Source organism: Equus asinus, chromosome 23 (genome assembly GCF_041296235.1).
Source record: "Equus asinus isolate D_3611 breed Donkey chromosome 23, EquAss-T2T_v2, whole genome shotgun sequence".
Taxonomy (NCBI): Eukaryota; Metazoa; Chordata; class Mammalia; order Perissodactyla; family Equidae; genus Equus; species Equus asinus.
The window spans coordinates 20,212,293-20,233,580 of record NC_091812.1 but is presented as its reverse complement, the minus strand read 5'-3'; the positions used below and the strand labels follow the sequence as shown (position 1 = coordinate 20,233,580).

The 21,288-nt window shown below is 36.3% G+C and overlaps 1 protein-coding gene across 4 annotated transcripts in view; it reads right to left on the bottom strand.

Moving 5' to 3' along the window:
* GKAP1 (G kinase anchoring protein 1) overlaps positions 1–21,288 on the bottom strand; it is a 91,351-nt gene that overhangs the window by 51,444 nt on the left and 18,619 nt on the right. For all 4 annotated transcript variants that reach the window (XM_070495440.1, XM_070495441.1, XM_070495439.1 and 1 more), the window contains 3 exons: positions 18,317–18,394; positions 15,350–15,473; positions 12,806–12,828 (listed from right to left, as the gene is read on the bottom strand). In XM_070495440.1, coding sequence (XP_070351541.1) covers positions 12,806–12,828; positions 15,350–15,473; positions 18,317–18,394 — 225 coding nt within the window. The remainder of the gene's footprint in view (positions 1–12,805; positions 12,829–15,349; positions 15,474–18,316; positions 18,395–21,288) is intronic.

The window sequence follows — 21,288 nt, the reverse complement described above, 5'->3', positions numbered from 1 at the left end:
AATTTGGAGGTATTTCAGGTTGGTTCCTATGTCCCTTTGACATGCCCCTATCCTCCTGGGTGTTTTTTGAGTACTTCCTTACATTTTGGCACTACAAGGTGCTCCAGTCTCATCTTGTATATCTCCTGTTGCAACCCTAGAAGCAGCTTTTCTTCAAGGGATCCTGGTTCCTTTTATTGGAGAATGATAGAACCACCGATTAATTTTAACATCATAAAAATAACCAGACATTCTATGCCCCCTGATGTGATATGATAGGAAGCATATCACACTATCTAGGAGATATTCTTGCCTTCCTCATCGCCTCAAAAAAACTGAACTTGAAGCTATCAAGCCTCAAGAGCTAATTAACAGTTTACAAGAAATCCTGTAAATATGTAACCCTGAGATCCTTCAGTAATCACGTGATGTGCCATGAGGCGAAGCCATAGACAGCAACTGAGACTTGGGAGAGAAATGAAAAGCCCCAAAGATACATAAATCCCTGGATCCAGTCAACTATGAGGCCAGCACTCTCCCTATTCTTCCATTGTTTGATTATATGAAGCAAATAAGCATTTCTCTTTTGCTTATTCTGGACTGAGTCAGACTTCTGTTACTTACAACCAACTAGAGCTAACAAATACAATAAATACAGATAAAGGAAAAGCATGGAAACAAAAATGAGTTTCACACATTGAAAGCAGTAGGAAACAGTTGAATTGCTTAGATGAAGTCAGATTTTAGGTGGTATTTTTAAAAGCCAGGTAGAATGTACTTGCTTTTAAAATTTAATGCTCTAACCTACTACTACTCTCCTGTGTTTTGGTACTATTACCTATAGGGTTAACTTTTTAGCATGTAATATTTATTTCAATCACACACTGATCTTTTAACATAATTTTAGAAATCAACAGATCTACCCTTTCTTTTCAGTTAATATAAATAGGGCCTAATTGGGGCCGGCCCAGTGGCGCAGCAGTTAAGTTCACACGTTCCCCTTTGGTGGCTCGGGGTTCACCGGTTCAGATCTCGGGTGCGGACATGGCACCACTCATCATCAAGCCATGCTATGGCAGGCATCCCACATATAAAGTAGAGGAAGATGGGCATGGATGTTAGCTCAGGGCCAGTCTTCCTCAGTGAAAAGAGGAGGATTGGCAGATGTTAGCTCAGGGCTGATCTTCCTCAAAAAAAAAAAAAAAGATAAATAGGGCCTAAATTAACCTGAGAACAAGTTTAGCTAGCAGTTAGAGGAATATACAGGCAGTTCAAGTACTCCTTATCATCCAGCAATAAAGTAAAAAACCTTTTCCCCTTTGAATTTTATCCAGTAAATATCTGATTTAAGAGGAGGTGGTGAAATGCATATTGTTCTTAACAGATGTTAGAAATTCTAGAGTATCTATGAAAATCTTTTGGCATAAGTAACATATTAAAGATGGAAAAAAATAAGTCAGTTATTGAGTACACAATGTACCAAAGACTAGTACATTTTTCTTTTTTAAGATTTTTAAAAATTTTTTTCCTTCTTCTCCCCAAAGCCCCTCAGTACATAGTAATATATTTTTAGTTGTGGGTCCTTCTAGTTACGGCATATGGGACACCACCTCAGCAGAGCTTGATGAGTGGGTGCTAGGGCCACACCCAGGATTCAAACCGACGAAACCCTGGGCTGCCTAAGCAGAGAGCAGGAACTTAACCACTCGGCCACAGGGATGGCCCCAAGACTAGTACATTTTTAGGAGTAGAAAACATATCCCATTTTAGAGTTGAAATCAGAATTTTTTTTTCAGACTTTTTTGAACTCTCTGAAAAAATGCTTTTCTAAATTCCTAGAGCAATAGAACAACCACTGCAACATTTAAATATTCAAGTCCCAGAAAGTAACACCTCTAATGGAATGGAGCTATGCCATATTTTTAACAAGTGTGAAAAGATAATGTGATTACATATACTTCTAACCAATTTCCTAAAGCAGTTACATAAGAAATAAATTAGACTGTGTTTACTAATATAGAAAAGGTCTTAATCATTAGGATTATTCAAAGTGAATTTTATGACATCAAATTATTTAATAACAGAAGACAATTAGAACACAGTTCTAAAATTACCATGAAAAACAAAATATATGCTATGTCACATACATATGGTTTTTTTAAATACAACTCAGATTGAATATATTAAGTAGATGAGATCCTGTCAGTCTGCATTGTTTTTCAAATCAGAAAATAAGAAAAAGTAAGCATGGAACAGTTTATAAAAATTATTTTTCCCTCCACTATCAGTTGCTGATAGTCTCTTAGGAATAGGGTGTACCATTTGTACCTGCTTTCTCATTTGCATAAAGCTATCCTCCAGATAAATCAGTGGGTAAAAGAAAAAACTGGAATCAGTTCACCAGTACATTTTCTACTTTCAAACATAAAATTAATACCCAATCTATATTTGTGGTCGTTTAAATTTCAGTATAAGAAATGGTGACAGTGGTTTTTAAATAACTTAAACTCAAACTGTTCCAGAAAATTGAGAAAGATGGAGAACTCCCTAACACATTCTATGAAGTCAACATCACTCTGATCCCCAAACCTGACAAGGACAACACAAAGAAGGAGAACTACAGGCCGATATCACTGATGAACATAGATGCAAAAATCCTCAACAAAATTTTGGCAAACCGATTACAGCAATACATCAAAAAGATTATACACCATGATCAAGTGGGATTTATACCAGGGACACAGGGATGGTTCAACATCCGCAAGTCAATCAACGTGATACACTACATCAACAAAATGAAAAACAAAAACCACATGATCATCTCAATAGATGCAGAGAAAGCATTCGACAAGATCCAACACCCATTTATGATAAAAACCCTCAGTAAAATGGGTATAGAAGGAAAGTACCTCAACATAATAAAGGCCATATATGATAGACCCACAGCCAACATCATACTCAATGGACAAAAGCTGAAAGCCATCCCTCTGAGGACAGGAACAAGACAAGGGTGCCCACTTTCACCACTCCTATTCAACATAGTACTGGAGGTGCTGGCCAGAGCAATTCGGCAGGAAAAAGAAATAAAAGGAATCCAAATAGGTAACGAAGAAGTAAAACTCTCGTTGTTTGCAGACGACATGATCTTATACATAGAAAACCCCAAAGAATCCACAGAAAAACTATTAGAAATAATCAACAACTACAGCAAAGTAGCAGGGTATAAAATTAACGTGCATAAATCAGTAGCATTTCTATACACTAACAATAAACTAACAGAAAAAGAACTCAAGAACTCTATCCCATTCACAATCGCAACGAAAAGAATAAAATACCTTGGGATAAACTTAACCAAGGAAGTGAAGGATCTATACAATGAAAACTACAAGACTTTCTTGAAAGAAATAGGCGATGACATAAAGAGATGGAAAAACATTCCTTGCACATGGATTGGAAGAATAAACATAGTTAAAATGTCCATACTACCTAAAGCAATCTACAGATTCAATGCTATCCCAATCAGAATCCCAAGAACATTCTTCACAGAAATTGAACAAACAATCCTAAAATTCATATGGGGGAACAAAAGACCGCGAATTGCTAAAGCAATCCTGAGCAAGAAAAACAAAGCCCGCGGAATCACAATCCCCGATTTCAAAACATACTACAAAGCTACAGTGATCAAAACAGCATGGTACTGGTACAAAAACAGGTCCACAGATCAATGGAACAGAATTGAAAGCCCAGAGATAAAACCACACATCTATGGACAGCTAATCTTCGACAAAGGAGCAGAGGGCCTGCAATGGAGGAAAGAAAGTCTCTTCAACAAATGGTGCTGGGAAAACTGGACAGCCACATGCAAAAGATTGAAAATTGACCATTCTTTTTCACCACACACCAAAATAAACTCAAAATGGATCAAAGACCTAAAGATTAGGCCTGAGACAATAAGTCTTTTGGAAGAGAATATAGGCAGTACACTCTTTGACATCAGTTTCAAAAGAATCTTTTCGGACAGTGTAACTCCTCAGTTGAGGGAAACAATAGAAAGAATAAACAAATGGGACTTCATCAGACTAAAGAGCTTCTTCAAGGCAAGGGAAAACAGGATTGAAACAAAAAAACAGCTCACTAATTGGGAAAAAATATTTACAAGCCACTTATCCGACAAAGGGTTAATCTCCATAATATACAAAGAACTCACACTGCTTAACAACAAAAAAACAAACAACCCGATCAAAAAATGGGCAGAGGACATGAACAGACATTTCTCAAAAGAAGATATGAATATGGCCAATAGACACATGAAAAGATGCTCATCATCGCTAATCATCAGGGAAATGCAAATCAAAACTACACTAAGATATCACCTTACCCCGTTAGATTGGCAAAAACATCCAAAACCAAGAACGACAAATGTTGGAGAGGTTGTGGAGAAAGAGGAACCCTCATACACTGTTGGTGGGAATGCAAACTGGTACAGCCACTATGGAAAACAGTATGGAGATTTCTCAAAAAGTTAAAAATAGAAATACCCTATGACCCAGCCATCCCATTACTGGGTATCTATCCTAAGAACCTGATATCAGATATCTCAAGAGTCCGTTGCACCCCTATGTTCATCGCAGCATTATTTACAATAGCCAAGACGTGGAACCAGCCTACATGCCCAGAAACTGATGATTGGATAAAGAAGATGTGGTATATATACACAATGGAATACTACTCAGCCATAAAAAAAGACGAAATTGGCCCATTCACAACAACGTGGATGGACCTCGAGGGCATTATGTTAAGCGAAATAAGTCAGTCAGAGAAAGATGAACTCTATATGACTCCACTCATAGGTGGAAATTAGTATACTGAGAAGGAGATCTGATCGGTGGTTACCAGGGAAAAGGGGGGGTTGGGGGACGGTACGGAGGGGGAAGTGGTGTACCCACAACATGACTAACAAAAATGTACAACTGAAATCTCACAAGGTTGTAATCTATCATAACATTAATAAAAAAATAAATAAATAACTTAAGAACTTTTACCATCTGTTTTAACAACAAATCAATTTTGTGTTTGTATGCACAGTTAAGGACTATGTTATTAACATAGTCACAGAGTTATTTAGATTTGGTTTTCTCGGAGATGAGTTTCATTTCCCTGACCTATTAAGCAAATGCCTGAAACAACAACAACAACAACTATATATATACACACATTCTAAAGTGAAATCAAGGAACATCTGACCATAAAAAAATCAGCCAATGAAATTACTAACAAGAATATATACATAATAGAAGAATAATGAAACTTTCATATTATTAACTAAAGAAGCCAAAAGAACTCTAACATTTTATTAGTATCTTGTTCTCCAAAGTTAGAAGATATTTTACAGTAGTATCATCTTCCAATTTTAAAAGATTTGTAGAGGCTATACTGTAGTCTTAAAAAAAAACGTAACTAATAACACAAGGAAGTTACGTGTGGGCTGCTCTACCCTCTAATGGTGAATGGTAAGTGAAGTCTATGATAAGGTTAATCTCACCCATGGGTATAAACTATAGAATCACAGCTTACCTCACAGTTTCCTTAATTCCAAAATATCTTGAAACATGGTTTCAGGATGTTTTTAATAAAGACTAAAATATAGACAGGAGCGTTAGACCACTTTTCCCTAAAATTTTAAGCTTATGTGTGGCAACATTTTGGCCTTCTCACACACACACAAATTAGGATGCTAAAGCCAAATGATATTACACTTCTTGAAAATAATCATAATTTTATTCTACTATGATATATTTTATATCCTTATAATTGCCAGAAACATGATTGAGTTCACTCTTGACAAACCTATGGCTTTAAATAGCTATGTCTCAAAAAAGATTTACTGGGACTGGCCCTGCGGCCTAGCTGTTAAGTTTACTACACTCCACTTAGCAGCCTGGATTTGGTTCCTGGGTGCAGACCTACATCACTTGTCAGTAGCCATGCTGTGGCAGCGACCCACATACAAATTAGAGGAAGACTGGCACAGATGTTAGCTCATGGAGAATCTTCCTCAGGAGAAAAAAAAAAAAAAAAACAACAAAAAAAACAGATTTACTGATAAACATTAAAGTATCATTCTTGATCTAAACGGAGTATGTCAGAAACATAGTGGAGAAAGCTGTTCCCTTTATCTTTCCCCATTTGAATTACAACTAAACAAACATCCATTGACCAACAGAGGATACCCACATAGCACAAGAGGCTGTCTGAGAGACTCATGCAGCTATACATCTGAAGGTGGATGGACTGGGTCCCCAGGAAGCAGTGGAGATAAGCAAGCACTCCCCTACCTCTTCCCGCAGCAGTGAGCCAGGTCACAGGTCTTCACACAATGGCCAGCACTACCAAACAGGAGGCAAGGACAGCCCAGCCTGAGGGCAAATGCTATCCTGGCTGGCAGGAGTGTGGACTGTGGCACCGCAGCCCTGCCAGTGGGAAAGTGCCTCAGCGTGACTGTGAGAGGTGGCAACAGCCCTGCACACGAGCACAAATGCTTTCCCAGCTGCCAGGAGTGCCCACTATGCCACCATGGCCCTGCAAGGGGGAATGTGCCTCAGCATGACTGTAAGAAGAGGTAGCAGCAGCCCTGCACATGCATGCAAATACTTTCCTGGCCAGCAAGAGCATCCACTGTGCTGCCACAGCCCTAACAAGTAGTCCTGGCTTGCACCTTGCAAAGAAGCCCCACCCACCAAGCACAGCAGCCAGTGCCACTGTAAGCAGAGGCAGCGGCAATCTGGAATGCACACCAATGCTACCCCAGCCTATGGAGCACCCACTGTACCTGCACAACTTCCAGTAGATGGGGTGGGAACAGAAACACAGCTCCTGCTTCCTCCCAGCAGTAGCAGGTGGAATCTGTGACTTGATACTACCACAAATGTGCTAGCAAAGGATCAGTTCACCAAACACCATGAAAAATTACAGTAACACTTCAGAGCAGAAGAAAAATGACAAGTCTCCAGAAACCAATCCTGAAGTCACAGAAATTTACAATATAAATGACAGAGAATTCAAAAGAGCTGCCATAAAGAATCTCAACAAGTTACAAGAAAACTCAAAAAGACAGTTCAATGAGCTCAGGAACAAAATTAATGAGTAGAGGGAGCATTTCACCAAAGTGATTGAAATTATAAAAAACAAAATGCCAGAAATTTTGGATATGAAGACACAATCAACGAGATAAAAAATAACCCGGAATCCTTAAAAAAATAGAGCTGATGTTATAGAGCACAGAATTAGTGGTTCAGAGGACAGAAATAGAGAAATGCTTCAGGTGGAGGAGAGAGAACTAAGATATTTTTAAAAATGAAGGAATTCCTCAAGAAATATCCAACTCAATTAGGAGAAGCAACATAAGGATTACAGGTATTCCAGAGGGAGAAGTGAGGGAGAAAGGAGCAGAGAGCTTGTTAAAAGAAATAATAGCTGGAAACTTCCGAAACCTGCGGAAAGAACTGGACTTAATGAAGCCAATAGAACTCCTAATTACATCAATGCAAAAGACCTTCTCCAAGGCATACAATAGTAAAACTAGCAAAAGTTAATGACAAAGAAAAAAATATTAAGGGCAGCAAGGCAAAAAAAAATAACATACAAAGGAACCCCTATCACGCTTTCAGCGGATTTCTCAATAGAAACTTTACAGGCTAGGAGAGAAGTGAATGATATATTCAAAATACTGAAAGACAAAAACTATCAGCCAAAAATCCTTCAGATAAAATGGAAAACTACAAGCTTCCCCAGATAAACAAAAGCTGAGGGAGTTCATCGCCACTAGACTCCCCTTACAAGAAATGATAAAGGAAGCCCTCATATCTGAAACAAGAAGCCAAAGGTCTACAATGCCTTGAGCTCGGAGATAAATGGACAAAATCAAAAGACTGCAGCTCTCTATCAGAACAGGTTAGCAAACAGTTAATTGTAACATAAAAGATAGAGGAAAGAAAGCATCAAAAATAACTATAAACACTGCAATTTAGGCACAAAATCCCACAACAGAATAATTTGTGACAACTCGGAAGGGGAAGATAAAAGGGATGGAACCTACTTAGGCTAATGGAGCTAAGAGGCTATCAGAAAATGGCCTCATCTATGAGATCTTTTATACAAACATCATGGTAACCACTAAACAAAAATCAGAACAGAGCCACAATTCATAAATAAAGAGAAAACTGAGAAAACCACCACAGAAAAGCACCAAACTCAAATGGCAGTCAGAAATATAAGGGAAAAGAAACAACAGAAATATAGAACTGGAAAACAAGAGATAAAATGAAAATATTAAGCCCTCATAGATCAATAATCACTCTAAATGTAAACAGATTAAATTCTCTAATAGAAACACACAGAGTGGCTGGATGGATTAAAAAACAAGACCCAACAATATACTGCCTCCAGGAAACATAGCTCAGCTCTAAAGACAAACACAGGCTCAGAGGGAAGACAATACTCAAAGCAAATGGTAAACAAAAGAAAGCTGGTGTTGCCATACTATATAAGACAAAGCAGAATTCAAGATAAAAATGACAATGAGAAACAAAGAGGGGCAGTACATAATCATAAAAGGACTTTCCACCAAGAAGACATAACACTTATGAATATACAGGCACCTAACACAGGAGCACCAAAATATATAAACCGACTATTAGCAGATCTAAAGAGAGAAATTAACAGTAACACAATAAGGTTGTTGACGGGACTCAACAACCCACTTATCAATGGACAGATCATCCAGAGAGAAAGTCAACAAGGAAATAGTGGATTAAAATGAAACACTTGAGCAGATGGACTTAACAGATATATAGAGAACATTCCATCCAAAACAGCAGAATACACATTCTTCTATTCTCAAAGACAGACCTTATGATGGGAAACAAGGCAAGCTCAATAAATTTAAGAAGAGGAAATCATATCAAGCATCTTTTCCAACCACAGTGCTATGAAACTGGAAATCCACTACAAGAAAAAAGCTGGGAAAGTCACAAATATCTGGAGACTAAACAACATGCTACTGAACAACCACTGGATCAATGAAGAAATCAAAGGAGAAATCAAAAAATACCTGGAGACAAATGAAAATGTCTCCATACCAACATTTATGGGATGCAACAAAAGCAGTTATAAGACAGAAATTCATAGCAATACAGGCCCACCTCAACAAACAAGAAAAATCTCAAATAACTAATCCTAAACTACACCTAACATAACTAGAAAAAGAAAAACAAACAAATCCCAAAGTCATCAGAAGGAGGGAAATAATAAAAATTAGAGCAGAAATAAATGAAATAGAGACTAAGAAAACAATAGAGAGGATTAATGAGACTAAGAGCTGTTCTTTGAGAAGATAAACAAAATTGATAAACCCGTGGCCAGACTCACTAAGAAAAAAGGAGAGAATGCTCAAATAAATAAAATTAGAAATGAAAGAGGAGAAATTACAATGGATACCACATAAATACAAAGGATTATAAGAGAATAGTATGAAAAACTATATGCCAACTTATAATAGATAAATCCTTAGACTCATATAACCTCCCAACACTGAATTAAGAAGAAAGAGAGCATGTGAATAGACCAATTACAAGTAAAGAGACTGAGACAATAATCAAAAACCTCACCAAAAACAAAAGCCCAGGACCAGATTTCTTCTCTGAAGAATTCTACCAAACATTCAAAGAAGATTTAGGGCCAGCTCCATGGCACAGTGGTTAAGTTAGGTACACTCCGCTTCAGTGGCCTGGATTCACAGGTTCAGATCCCAGGACGTACCTACACCACTTGTCATGCCATGCTGTGGTGGCGACCCACACATAAAGTGGAGGAGGACTGGCACAGATGTTAGCTCAGGGCTAATCTTCCTCAAGAAAAAAACAAAAGATTTAATACCTATCCTTCTCAAACTATCCAAAAAACTGAAGAAGATGGGACACTTCCTAACTTATCCTATGAGGCCAACATCACCCTAATCCCAAAGCCAGACATGGACAACACAAAGAAGGAAAATTAAAAGCCAATAGTGCTGATGAAAAATAGATACAAAAATCCTCAACAAAATACTGGCAAACCGAATACAGCAATACATTAAAAGGATCATACACCATGATCAAGGGGGACTTATGCCAGGGACACAGGGATAGTTCAACATCCGCAAGTCAATCGAAGTGATACACCACATTAACAAAATGAGGAATAAAAATCACATGATCATCTCAATAGATGCAGAGAAAGCATTTGACAAGATACAGCATCTATTTATGATAAAAACTCTCAATAAAGTGAGTACAGAAGGAAAGTACCTCAATATGATAAAGACCACATATGACAAACCCCACAGCCAACATCATACTCAATGGTGAAAAAGTGAAAGCCATCCCTCTGACAGCAGGAACAAGACAAGGGTGCCCACTCTCACCACTCCTATTCAACATAGTACTGGAGGTTTTGGCCAGAGCAACCAGGCAAGAAAAAGAAAGAAAACAGATCCAAACTAGAAAGGAAGAAGTAAAACTCTCGCTGTTTGCAGATGACATGATTCCATATATAGAAAACCCTAAAGAATCCATCAGAAAACTATTATAAATAATCAAAAACTACAGCAAAGTTGCAGGGTACAAAAAAAAACTTAGAAAATCAGTTGCATTTCTACACACTAATAACGAACTAGCAGAAAGAGAAAAATACAATCCCATTTACAATCGCAACAAAAAGAATAAAATATCTAGGAATAAATTGAACCAAAGAGGTGTGAGACCTATACACTGAAAACTAAGACATTATTGAAAGAAACTGAAGAATATATAAAGAAATGGAAAGATATTCCAGGCTCATGGATTAGAAGAATAAACATAGTTAAAATGTCCATATTATCTAAAGCAATCTCCAGATTCAATGCAATCCTAATCAGAAGCCCAATGACCTTCTTGATGGAAATAGACCAAAGAATCCTAAAATTTATATGCAACAAGAAAGACCCCAAATAGCCAAAGTAATCTTGAGAAAAAAGAACAAAGCTGGAGGCATCACAATCCCTGATTTCAAAATATACTACAAAGCTAAAATAATCAAAACAGCACAGTACTGGCACAAAAACTGACACACAGATGAGTGGAACTGAATTGAAAGCCCAGAAATAAAACCACACATCTACGGACAGCTAATCTTCGACAAAGGAGCCAAGAACATACAGTGGAGAAAGGAAAGTCTCTTCAATAAATGGTGTTGGGAAAACTGGACAGCCACATGCAAAAGAATGAAGGTAGACAAGTATCTTATACCATACACAAAAATTAACTCAAAATGGATTAAAGACTTGAAGGTAAGACCTGAAACCATAAAACTCATAGAAGAACATATAGGCAGCACACTCTTTGACATCGGTCTTAGCAGTATCTTTTCAAATACCACGTCTACCCAGGAAAGGGAAACAAAAGAAAAAAATAAACAAATTGGACTACATCAGACTAAAAATCTTCTGCAAAGCAAGGAAACCAAGAAGAAAACGAAAAGACAACCTAACCCACCAACTGGGAGAAAATATTGGTAAATCATATATCTGACAAGGGGTTAATTTCCAAAATATATAAATAACTCACACAACTCAACAACAACAAAACAAACAACCCGATCAAAAAATGGGCAGAGGATATGAACAGTTTTCCAAAGAAAATATACAAGTGGCCAACAGGCACATGAAAAGATGTTCAACATCACTAATTATCAGGGAAATGCAAATCAAAACCACAATGAGATATCACCATGCACCTGTCAGAATGGTTATAATTACCAAGACAAAAAGTAACAAATATTAGAGAGGACATGGAGAAAAGGGAACCCTCATACACTGCTGATGGGAATGCAAACTGGTGCAGCCACTATGGAAAACAGAATGAAGATTTCTCAAAAAATTAAAAATAGACATAGCATATGATCCAGCTATCCCACTACTGGGTATTTATCCAAAGAATTTTAAATCAACAATTCAAATAGATTTATGCATCTCTATGTTCACTGCAACATTAGTCACAATAGCCAAGGCATGGAAGTAACCCAAGTATCCTTCAACTGCTGAATGGATAGAGAAGATGTGTTATCTACATACAATGGAATACTACTCAGCCATTAAAAAAGACAAAATAGGGGCTGGTCTTGGGGTGTAGTGGCTAAGTTGGCGCACTCTGTTTCGGCAGCTCAGGGTTTGCAGGTTCAGATCCCGGGGTGGACCTACACACCAGTCATGAAAGCCATGCTGTGGTGGTGTCCCACATACAAAATAGAGGAAGACTGGCACAGATGTTAGCTCAGGGCTAATCTTCCTCAAGCAAAAAGAGGAAGAATGGCAACAGATGTTAGCTCATGACCAAGCTTTCTCACCAAAAAAAAAAAAAGACAAAATTGTCCCATTTGCAACAACGTGGAAGGATCTTGAGGGTATGATGTTAAGTGAAATAAGCCAGACAGAGAAAGACAAACACTGCATGACTTCACTCATATATGGAAGATAAACAAACACATGGATAAAGAGAACATATTAGTGGTTACCAGAGGGGAACAGGATCGGGGAGGGTAGGGTGAAAGGGATAAAGGGGCATATATGTATGGTGACAGATAAAAATAAGACTATTGGTGGTGAACACGATGCAGTCTACACAGAAACTGATAAACAATAATGTACACCTGAAATCACACATTATAAACCATTATGACCTCAACTAAAAAATATATGTATTATTCTTAAAATCATCGTGTTTTCCAGAATAAAGATAGTCACAGTAACACTTACCTCAGTCTTTTTACTAATGTGATCTGTAAAGGAAAAAAAAAATGATGAGACTTCATTGAAGAAATTAAAGTATTTTAATAGGTAAAAAAATACTTAAAGTAATTGCAAAGAATTTCAAAATTATAATAAGAGTTATAGAAGTCTTTTGGGGGTTATCTAGGACTCGTCATATTTACTTTCCCAGGGATAAGATATTAAAATTAAGTTTGTAATTACTAATTTGCTCTAGTCAGAGACTAGGTCTTATTATCCCAGCAAATGCCACACATATGAAGCAGTATTATTAAATTTTAAACATTTGAATTCCATATAATTTAAGGTTTTGGTTTCATGTAATTTTTTGGCCGGGGGAGACTTGAGTGGGGACAAATCTGTTTAAAATCAAACCACAGGGTACTATAACTGCAAAAACTGTACAGATCACTGCCTTTGTGGAATAAAATAAAAAGTAGAGTAGTAATTTGTGTCCTTTAAAACCATTAGCTAGTGTTTTAATTTTAAAAATATACCTTACAGTGATTTGATAATACTATGAAAAAACTCCTAAAAATTGATGTATATTTCTAGAATGAACACCCAAAAGAAGCTGTAACATATTTATCAAGATTAAACAAATCAGTAACAACACAGCATTTCTGGAAAGGGATTACAGAATGAGGAAAAAGAAGACATAATGGAATCCACACAGATATAAGGCTGAAACTAAAGTACAAAGAGGGAGCAAGCGTTCTTATTTAAATTGGAGATGATGAGGATATCTAATATTTAACAATGCTTCTTGCACACAGCAGAAATTTTCCATCCTCAAAGACTAAAAATCATCTAATAGAATAGCTTTCTTACAATTGAGGATCTAAAAGCTAGTCCAGTTCTCTGAAGTATCCATCGATCAGAATAGAGTCCATAAACACAATAAATGTGAAAATCACAAGTTTCAGATCAAACTACCGAATTCTTCTAGCATGTTCTACTTAGCATACAATGTGATGCCAGAACCCAAGAAAGAATCATGACTGTGTTAATCATGTCTTGTAATACTTCTGTAGCTTCCTTTAACAGTATCACACACTGATATCTTTCTTAATCCATCTAATAAATTTACATAGCACTTAAAATATCAAACATATGGAAAATAAATTAGGAGTTTTAAAAAGCATTCTTTGCATGTTTCTGCCTAGTTTTTAATGAAATATATTTCTTACATAAAATCTTTCTTAAACTAGAAATTTTATTTTAACATAAATCTTTTTTTTTTCCCCTGAGGAAGATTAGCCCTGAGCTAACATCCGTGCCAATCCTCCTCCACTTTACACGTAGGTCGCTGCCACAGCATGGCTGACAAGTGGTGTAGGTCTGTGCCCACAATTCGAACCTGTGAACCTGGGCTTCCAAAGCAGAGAGTGCTGAACTTAACCACTATGCCATGGGGCCGGCCCCCATATATCTATTTTCTTAACCCCAAAACAAAGCAACTTAATCAGAGAGGCAGACTGCAGGAAAAACTTTCCTGATCCTTAAAGGAAAGCAATATAATCTTCTAAACTTACTCTTAATTTCACAGATAAGCTTGTTTCCGAAAACAGTAAAGTATTTAGGCTTTTTTTTTTTTAGATTATTGCTGGGGTATTATTAATCCTCATGGAACAAATGCCCACTGTAGCGTCAAGGCTAAATTCATATTAATCAAATAGATTGCTATGTAAATGAACAAACAGCTGTTCATCTGGTCACCAACTATTTTGATTGGTATAAGAACAGTGTTGTTCAATACGATTTTCTGTGATGATGGTAATGTTCTAGATCTGTGCTGTCTAATATGGAAGCTACTAGTCACAAGTGGCTACTGAGCATGTGAAATGTAGCTAATGCAACTAAGGAATTTCTTATTTTAGTTTTTCTTTATTAATTTACCTTTAAGCTGCCATACATGAATAGTGGCTACTATATTATACAGTACTGATTTAGGGTTTTCACCATTTCCCATATCAAAAACAATATGCTTTATGGTCTTATCTTCAAAAATTTGGTGGATGGTATAATTTTCTTCAGTATTTTCTGTTTGATAACAAAAATACAAATGATATTATAAAGAGTTTTCTGGTAATAAGTCTCATTCTAAAAATCTGTATGTTAATTTTCTAAGCTGTAGTTCCAGACAACTTGAAGAGGTGCACCAATAATGAGATGAAACCTGAAGATGCTCTTCCTGGTCTAAAGCCAGCCAAATCACTGTATGTATAAAGACAATAATATGTTTCAAGATGACTCAAAAACTGCAAATGTCAATTTTTATTTTCAGTGAGCTTTAAAAAAGGGACAAATTCAGAAATATCAATCTAGTTTTATGGGGTATTAATGACTAATTTTAAACTACTACCCCCAAATGGTTTATTTCCAAACAGGTTGACATTTTATATTCTAAATAACACATTAACAAAACCACTTTACTTATTTTAAAAATTAGATTAAAAAAGTACTTACAACTTAAGTATACAAAGACTTAGGATAGTTTTTCTAGCATAACAGATTTCATACATATATTACCTTCAGATTGAAAATCTTTTAGTGATATCGTGAGAGGTTTGTCTTTTCCCTGATGGTTCTTTCTTTTATCTTTTTTGTTCATCACTTTTGACTGAGTTGAAGCATTTTCAGCATTTTCATACTCCTAAAAAGAATTACCAATGATAATTAAGCTTGGTTTACACTAATAAAATCAACTCACCAATAGGTAATATGTCTTTAAAAAATTTCTTTAAGATAAAAGGCAAATAAGAAATAAAAACTTACTTTAGCCAAATTATATATAAGGATACACTTTAATTTATACACTCAAGCTCTTGACTCTTAAACATTAAAATAAAAGCAAAAAGTTACGCCTTGACCTATAAACCCTCCTAGTTGCCACTTTCTTCTCCTCCTTCTCCACTTCAGGAGCAAACTTAAGACAATAATCTACAGTCAATTTCCTTTCTCACTCCCCTGAAATCTGGCTTCTGCCGTTTTCTGACACTAAAATTAAGGTCAACCTCCCCTCCAATGGTAAATCCAAAAGACATTATTGTTTCAAGCATGTCTTAGGTTTTTCAATATACTTCTGACTACTCGTAAGTCTCCTTCACTGGCTTCTCTTTTCCCAACTCTGTTCTTAAAGATGTAGCTGCTGTTCACCATTATTCCATTCTTAAGCTGTTCTTCTTAGGCTTTATACCCACCGTTCCTCAAATTCTAAGTTAAAGTTCTACCTATACACTGATGATTTCTGTATGTACAGACAACTCAACTGGAATGTTTAATAAGCATCTCCAGACTACATATGCTCACTCTGCCTTCCCTACATCATCCTCTAAGTAAGCACCTTGTTTAATGCCACTAACATCTACACAACCATCCAGCCTAGAAACCTCAGAGTCATTCTTGCCTACTGTTCTACACACTTTATATCCAAATTAGTCACTAGATCTTGTTGAGTTTCTCTGCTAAAGATCTCAACCTATCCTCTTTTCTTCACACCTTCTGTCATTTCTCCTGTCTTCTTTTGCTTGACACTGCAACACCCTCTAATTTTAGCCCCTCAATGTATCTTCCACAGTCTACAGCATGAGTTTCTAAAACTAAAACTCTAAATCAATCTAAAAGTTAAAAATATTCAATAGCTCTCTGCTAACAGATGTATAAAACCCAATCTCCTTAGCATGGTACGTGAGGTTCTCTATATCCTATCCTTTTGTCAGTATCTCCAGCAACCCTGGGTCCCTAAGTTGTAGTTTTCCAAATATGCTATACTCTTTCACATGTATATTATCTTGTATACTTGCCACTCCTTCCCTGAGAATGCCTACCAGTGAACTTCTAATAAATCTAGTAAAACTCATTAAGAATCCTTTCCTAAAACCGATCCCCAATAAAGGCACAGAAAATTCTAACATTCTGAATTCCCACTGCACTGAGAATATACATCTCTCAAGAATATACGTTATAATTACATGTATGTCTCCCTCCACTAAACTCAAGGGCTGGGACCATATCTTTATCTTTATATTGTGTACCTAGCACATTTAGACTATTCAAAAAAATATTTGGTGAATGAGTGATAGAACAGAATAGAAAATGCCATCCCAAACTTTAGTTATTATAAAAATTCTTAGGCTAGAATAACTATAGTTATTTTACTGGAATATTGACTTAAAACTCAATGACTGTATCAATGTAATCATATCAAACTAGCCATCACATAAAAAAGGAGTTCCTCCATTTTCTGAGAGTCATTATTATCTGATAAAACCAATGCTTTTTGGTACTAGGCCTATGACTGTGCCAAGAAAACTGGCTGGGAGCATGGTATCTTATCAATACCATCTACTCTACTCCTCCTCTGTAGATCAGCCAATCTTTTTAGTTTTAGAATCTAGACATATATCTAATAACAACAAACCATTATTGTATGATAATGTTCTATTTGATAAACTTTATCTTCAAATTGAGCAAGTCAGGAGGACTTTTCCATTGTAACCTGAAAGTCCACTTAAATGATTAAATCGCAGTAAAGCTAGCTGTATCCATTGCCAGCTTTATGTCTAAATGGACAGGTAACAATAAGGATTACTTATTCTTGATTAATCAAGATAACAGGAATAGTGACATGGAAAAGTGAAACTAACACATACAGTGTACAAAGTCATTTTACTGGCAACTTTCATCCTCTTCCCTTGAACTATAAATAAACAGAAAAATCATCTGTTGTAAATTTTAATTCCTCTCTTCCCTTCATCTTGAGTGAAGGAGCTAGTGTACAATGACATAGGCCCTTAAGCATGACCAGAGGACATTTATGATCAACCACTGAGTAACTACAAGTTGAATGACTTTTATGGACCAAAAAAAATTCCCAATACATGTAAAGGACTAAAATGTTAAATAATATGAAGATAATACAAATGTTCAATTTAAATACAGAAACTGGAAACCAACAGTACTTTTTATTTAAATGTTCCTACACAGTTACAAGCTGTAGAATGCATTTCAGCACACAGCCCAATATCATGGCTTAGTGACAAATGCTGAGTTCACAAGGCCAAATTATCAGAACTGTCCTCTCATTTATTTTAGTTAATTGTAGTGTATCTCCAGCAGAGGGTCTCTTAATGGATGTCCCTGTACTCATACTTACTTAAATTTTTAAATCTACTTATATAGAAAATATCTTCATTTAAAATAAGTTAAAGTAAATCACTGGCTGTTGGTTTCATTTCCTCTCTTCCTTTCATCTTGGGTGGAGGAATTTCTTAACTAAACATTCCAAATCACCAGACAAAGATTAATCCACATGTTTCTGTTGTCTCTCAAAACTTGAGGAGGAAGCTTATCATAAAAATTTTGCGATAATATTCTGCTACAATGATGAATTTTTAGGACAAACTTTAAAGAACTTTTATACAAAATTCAGACAGGTTGGTCCTCACCTTTGACCGCTTAGACCTAAAATATCTAAATTGATAAATGTGTAAATACCTTTTTATGTTCTTCATATTCTAATTTACTTAGCAACAATGCCTTCTCAAGATCTGCTTCAAACATTTCAGACGTCAGCTAAAAGAAGAAAAAAGTTTCACAATAAACAGATGATAGCATTATACATGATATGTGGTATAATGATAGCATTTTACCACACTAGCAGAACAGCCATGACAATATATATAAGAAAAGAAAACAAATACCGTCATGTGTCACTCAACAAGGGGGATACATTCTGAGAAATGCATCATTAGGCAACTGTGTGTTGTACAAACATCATAGAGTGTACTGACGGGGAACAAAATCTGCTACCCTAAAATGTGTCTCTTTAAAATGAGGATTATGGGGCCAGCCCCATGGCCGAGTGGTTAAGTTTGCGCGCTCTGCTTCGGTGGCCCAGGGTTTGGCCAGTTCGAATCCTGGGTGCGGACACGGCACTGCTCTTCAAGCCATGCTGAGGCGGCACCCCACATGCCACAACTAGAGGGACCCACAACTAAAAATACACAGCTATGTACCGGAGGGCTTTGGGAGAAAAAGGAAAAATAAAAAAAAAAATCTTTAAAAAAAATAAAAATAAAAAAATAAAATGAGGATTATTTTAGCCTGATTATCTTGTTAATCTAGCTCATATCAATTTAATTCTTAGACCAGCAAGAAGAACCTAGAAGGGTAGGGGAAAATTTCCTCCTCCCCTTCAGTACTTACACAAATCTAGATAGTATAGTCTACGAGACATCTAGACTATATGGTACTAATCTTATTGGACCACCGTTGGATATGCAGGCCATTGTTAACCAAAACATTATGCAGCGCACATCTGTATATTAAAAAACAATCTGGGTTCTCCAAAGTTACCTATCCATGCCAAAGTAGAGGATTCTGTATTTTACAGATGATACCAAAGCAAAAGCTTCTAATTTTGAGATTTCTATTTCCCCTTTTATTGTCCATTATCTGTTGTATATCATATAATCTTTTTAATTAAAAAATCTTATGAAGAAATTGACACTGCAATAGATGTCAAAGACAGTATCCAGTTTAAGACCCAAAAAATTTAATAATGATTATTACCCAAAAATATAAGAATACTGAAAAAGAACTCAGTAAGCATTGTAACACATACCATTTTCTTAATATAGACTAATCCACAGGTATAGAATCTTTAAATAAGGTGACCAAATGTCCTCATATATGCCTGATGTTAGAGAATAATTATAGTGCATCATTTTACTCCTATCCTTATATCCCTTTTATATGGTTGCCCTACCTTTAAAGTTATCTGATACTATAATAAAATGATTCTTTGTGATCTATATCTTTTGGTTTCTCCTTCTCACCACTCAAACTCACCTTAATTTCTTACAATCTAGCTTCCACCACCCTCCAATCAAATTACTCTCCAAGAATTACTTCTAAATGCCAAACAGAATTGCTACAGTATTTGTATGGGACTTTGGATTGTCCACCAATGGGGATAAAGTATGTCTGCAGGTGAATATAGGGAAAGTTGCAACATGATAGGAGTAAACATCCTGGATTTGTACACCAGTGTGTGTTGACCTATCCATACCAGATAATGAAATCATAAATTTAGTGGACATCTCTTGTTTTGATCTGTCCAGAAGCCCTTTCTTTATTCCTTTGAATAATTACTCTTCATTCCAAAGTCCTATGATTCTAGCAGGACAGTCAATCACATAATCCTGTATATCACCCACCCCCGTACCCACACAAACATCCACACTACAGTCACTTACAACAGGGTGGGGGCAAGGGATCCAACTCTTTTTTTTCCTGTCCTCGGAATTAAATTTTAAGAACAAACACAAAGCAAGTGGGGTTTAATCATCCGATGATAGCCCTCTAAAAGTGAGAGTACTAGTTCGACTAGTTCAAACCTCTGAGCACCCCAGAAATCCTTAGTCTCCATCCTTCCCAGGACCTAGTTGTTTAGTTCTTAATTCAAATATGTGAATTACTCAGTATCCTTTCAACGAATTATTTTTTGCCAAAGTTAATCAGAATTGTTTCTGTTGCTTAACGATAAAAAAAAACTAAACTAAAACAGAAACCAACTCCAAAAAGGACTAATCTGTTTCAAAGGGATACGTGGGAAATTAGAAAAATGTAATTGGATTCGTGTAAGCAAAAAAGGAAGTTTACATTAATTTCTCCACCTAAACTCAAAGCAAACTGAACACAAACTATTTCACTATATTTAAAGCATAGTAGTCATTCCAACTTAGAAAAAGTAACAAAACTACTCAAGTTTATTCTGAACAAAGCTGATTCAATTTACCACTAAGTGTTTAATACACATTAATGACATTTAACACTTATGGAAAGGGCATTTAAGATTATTTCCAATATATCTCATATTCTGACTGATATTCCAAAAATAAGTTACTAGGCAGGAGAATAGGTTAAGAAGTTTGGAGCCTTGCAAGATGTCATTATTCTTTTTCATGTTAACTCATATAACTATAAATATTAAAGTAGCTGATTCTAACAGCATGATAAAAACTAAATGAAATGGAACTTTTTTTTTTGTGAGGAAGATTAGCCCTGAGCTAACTGCTGCCAATCCTCCTCTTTTTGCTGAGGAAGATTGGCCCTGAGCTAACATCCGTGCCCATCTTCCTCTGTTTTATATACGGGATGCCTACCACAGCATGGCTTGCCAAGCAATGCCATGTCTGCACCCGGGATCCGAACCGGCGAACCCCGGGCCACCCAAGCGGAACATGTGAACTTAACCACTGCGCCTTGGGGCCGGCCCCAAAATGGAAATTTTAAAGTGAAAAACATGGCTCTCCTCAGAATTGGTTCTAAACGTAGCAGTTCAGAGCTTAAATTTACCTTTTAATTATTAACACAAACTAGTATACAAGGAAATATAAGTAGGAAAAATGATTTAAATTTCAATTTAAATCTTTGAAAACTACAACAAATCTTCCAAAAATGTC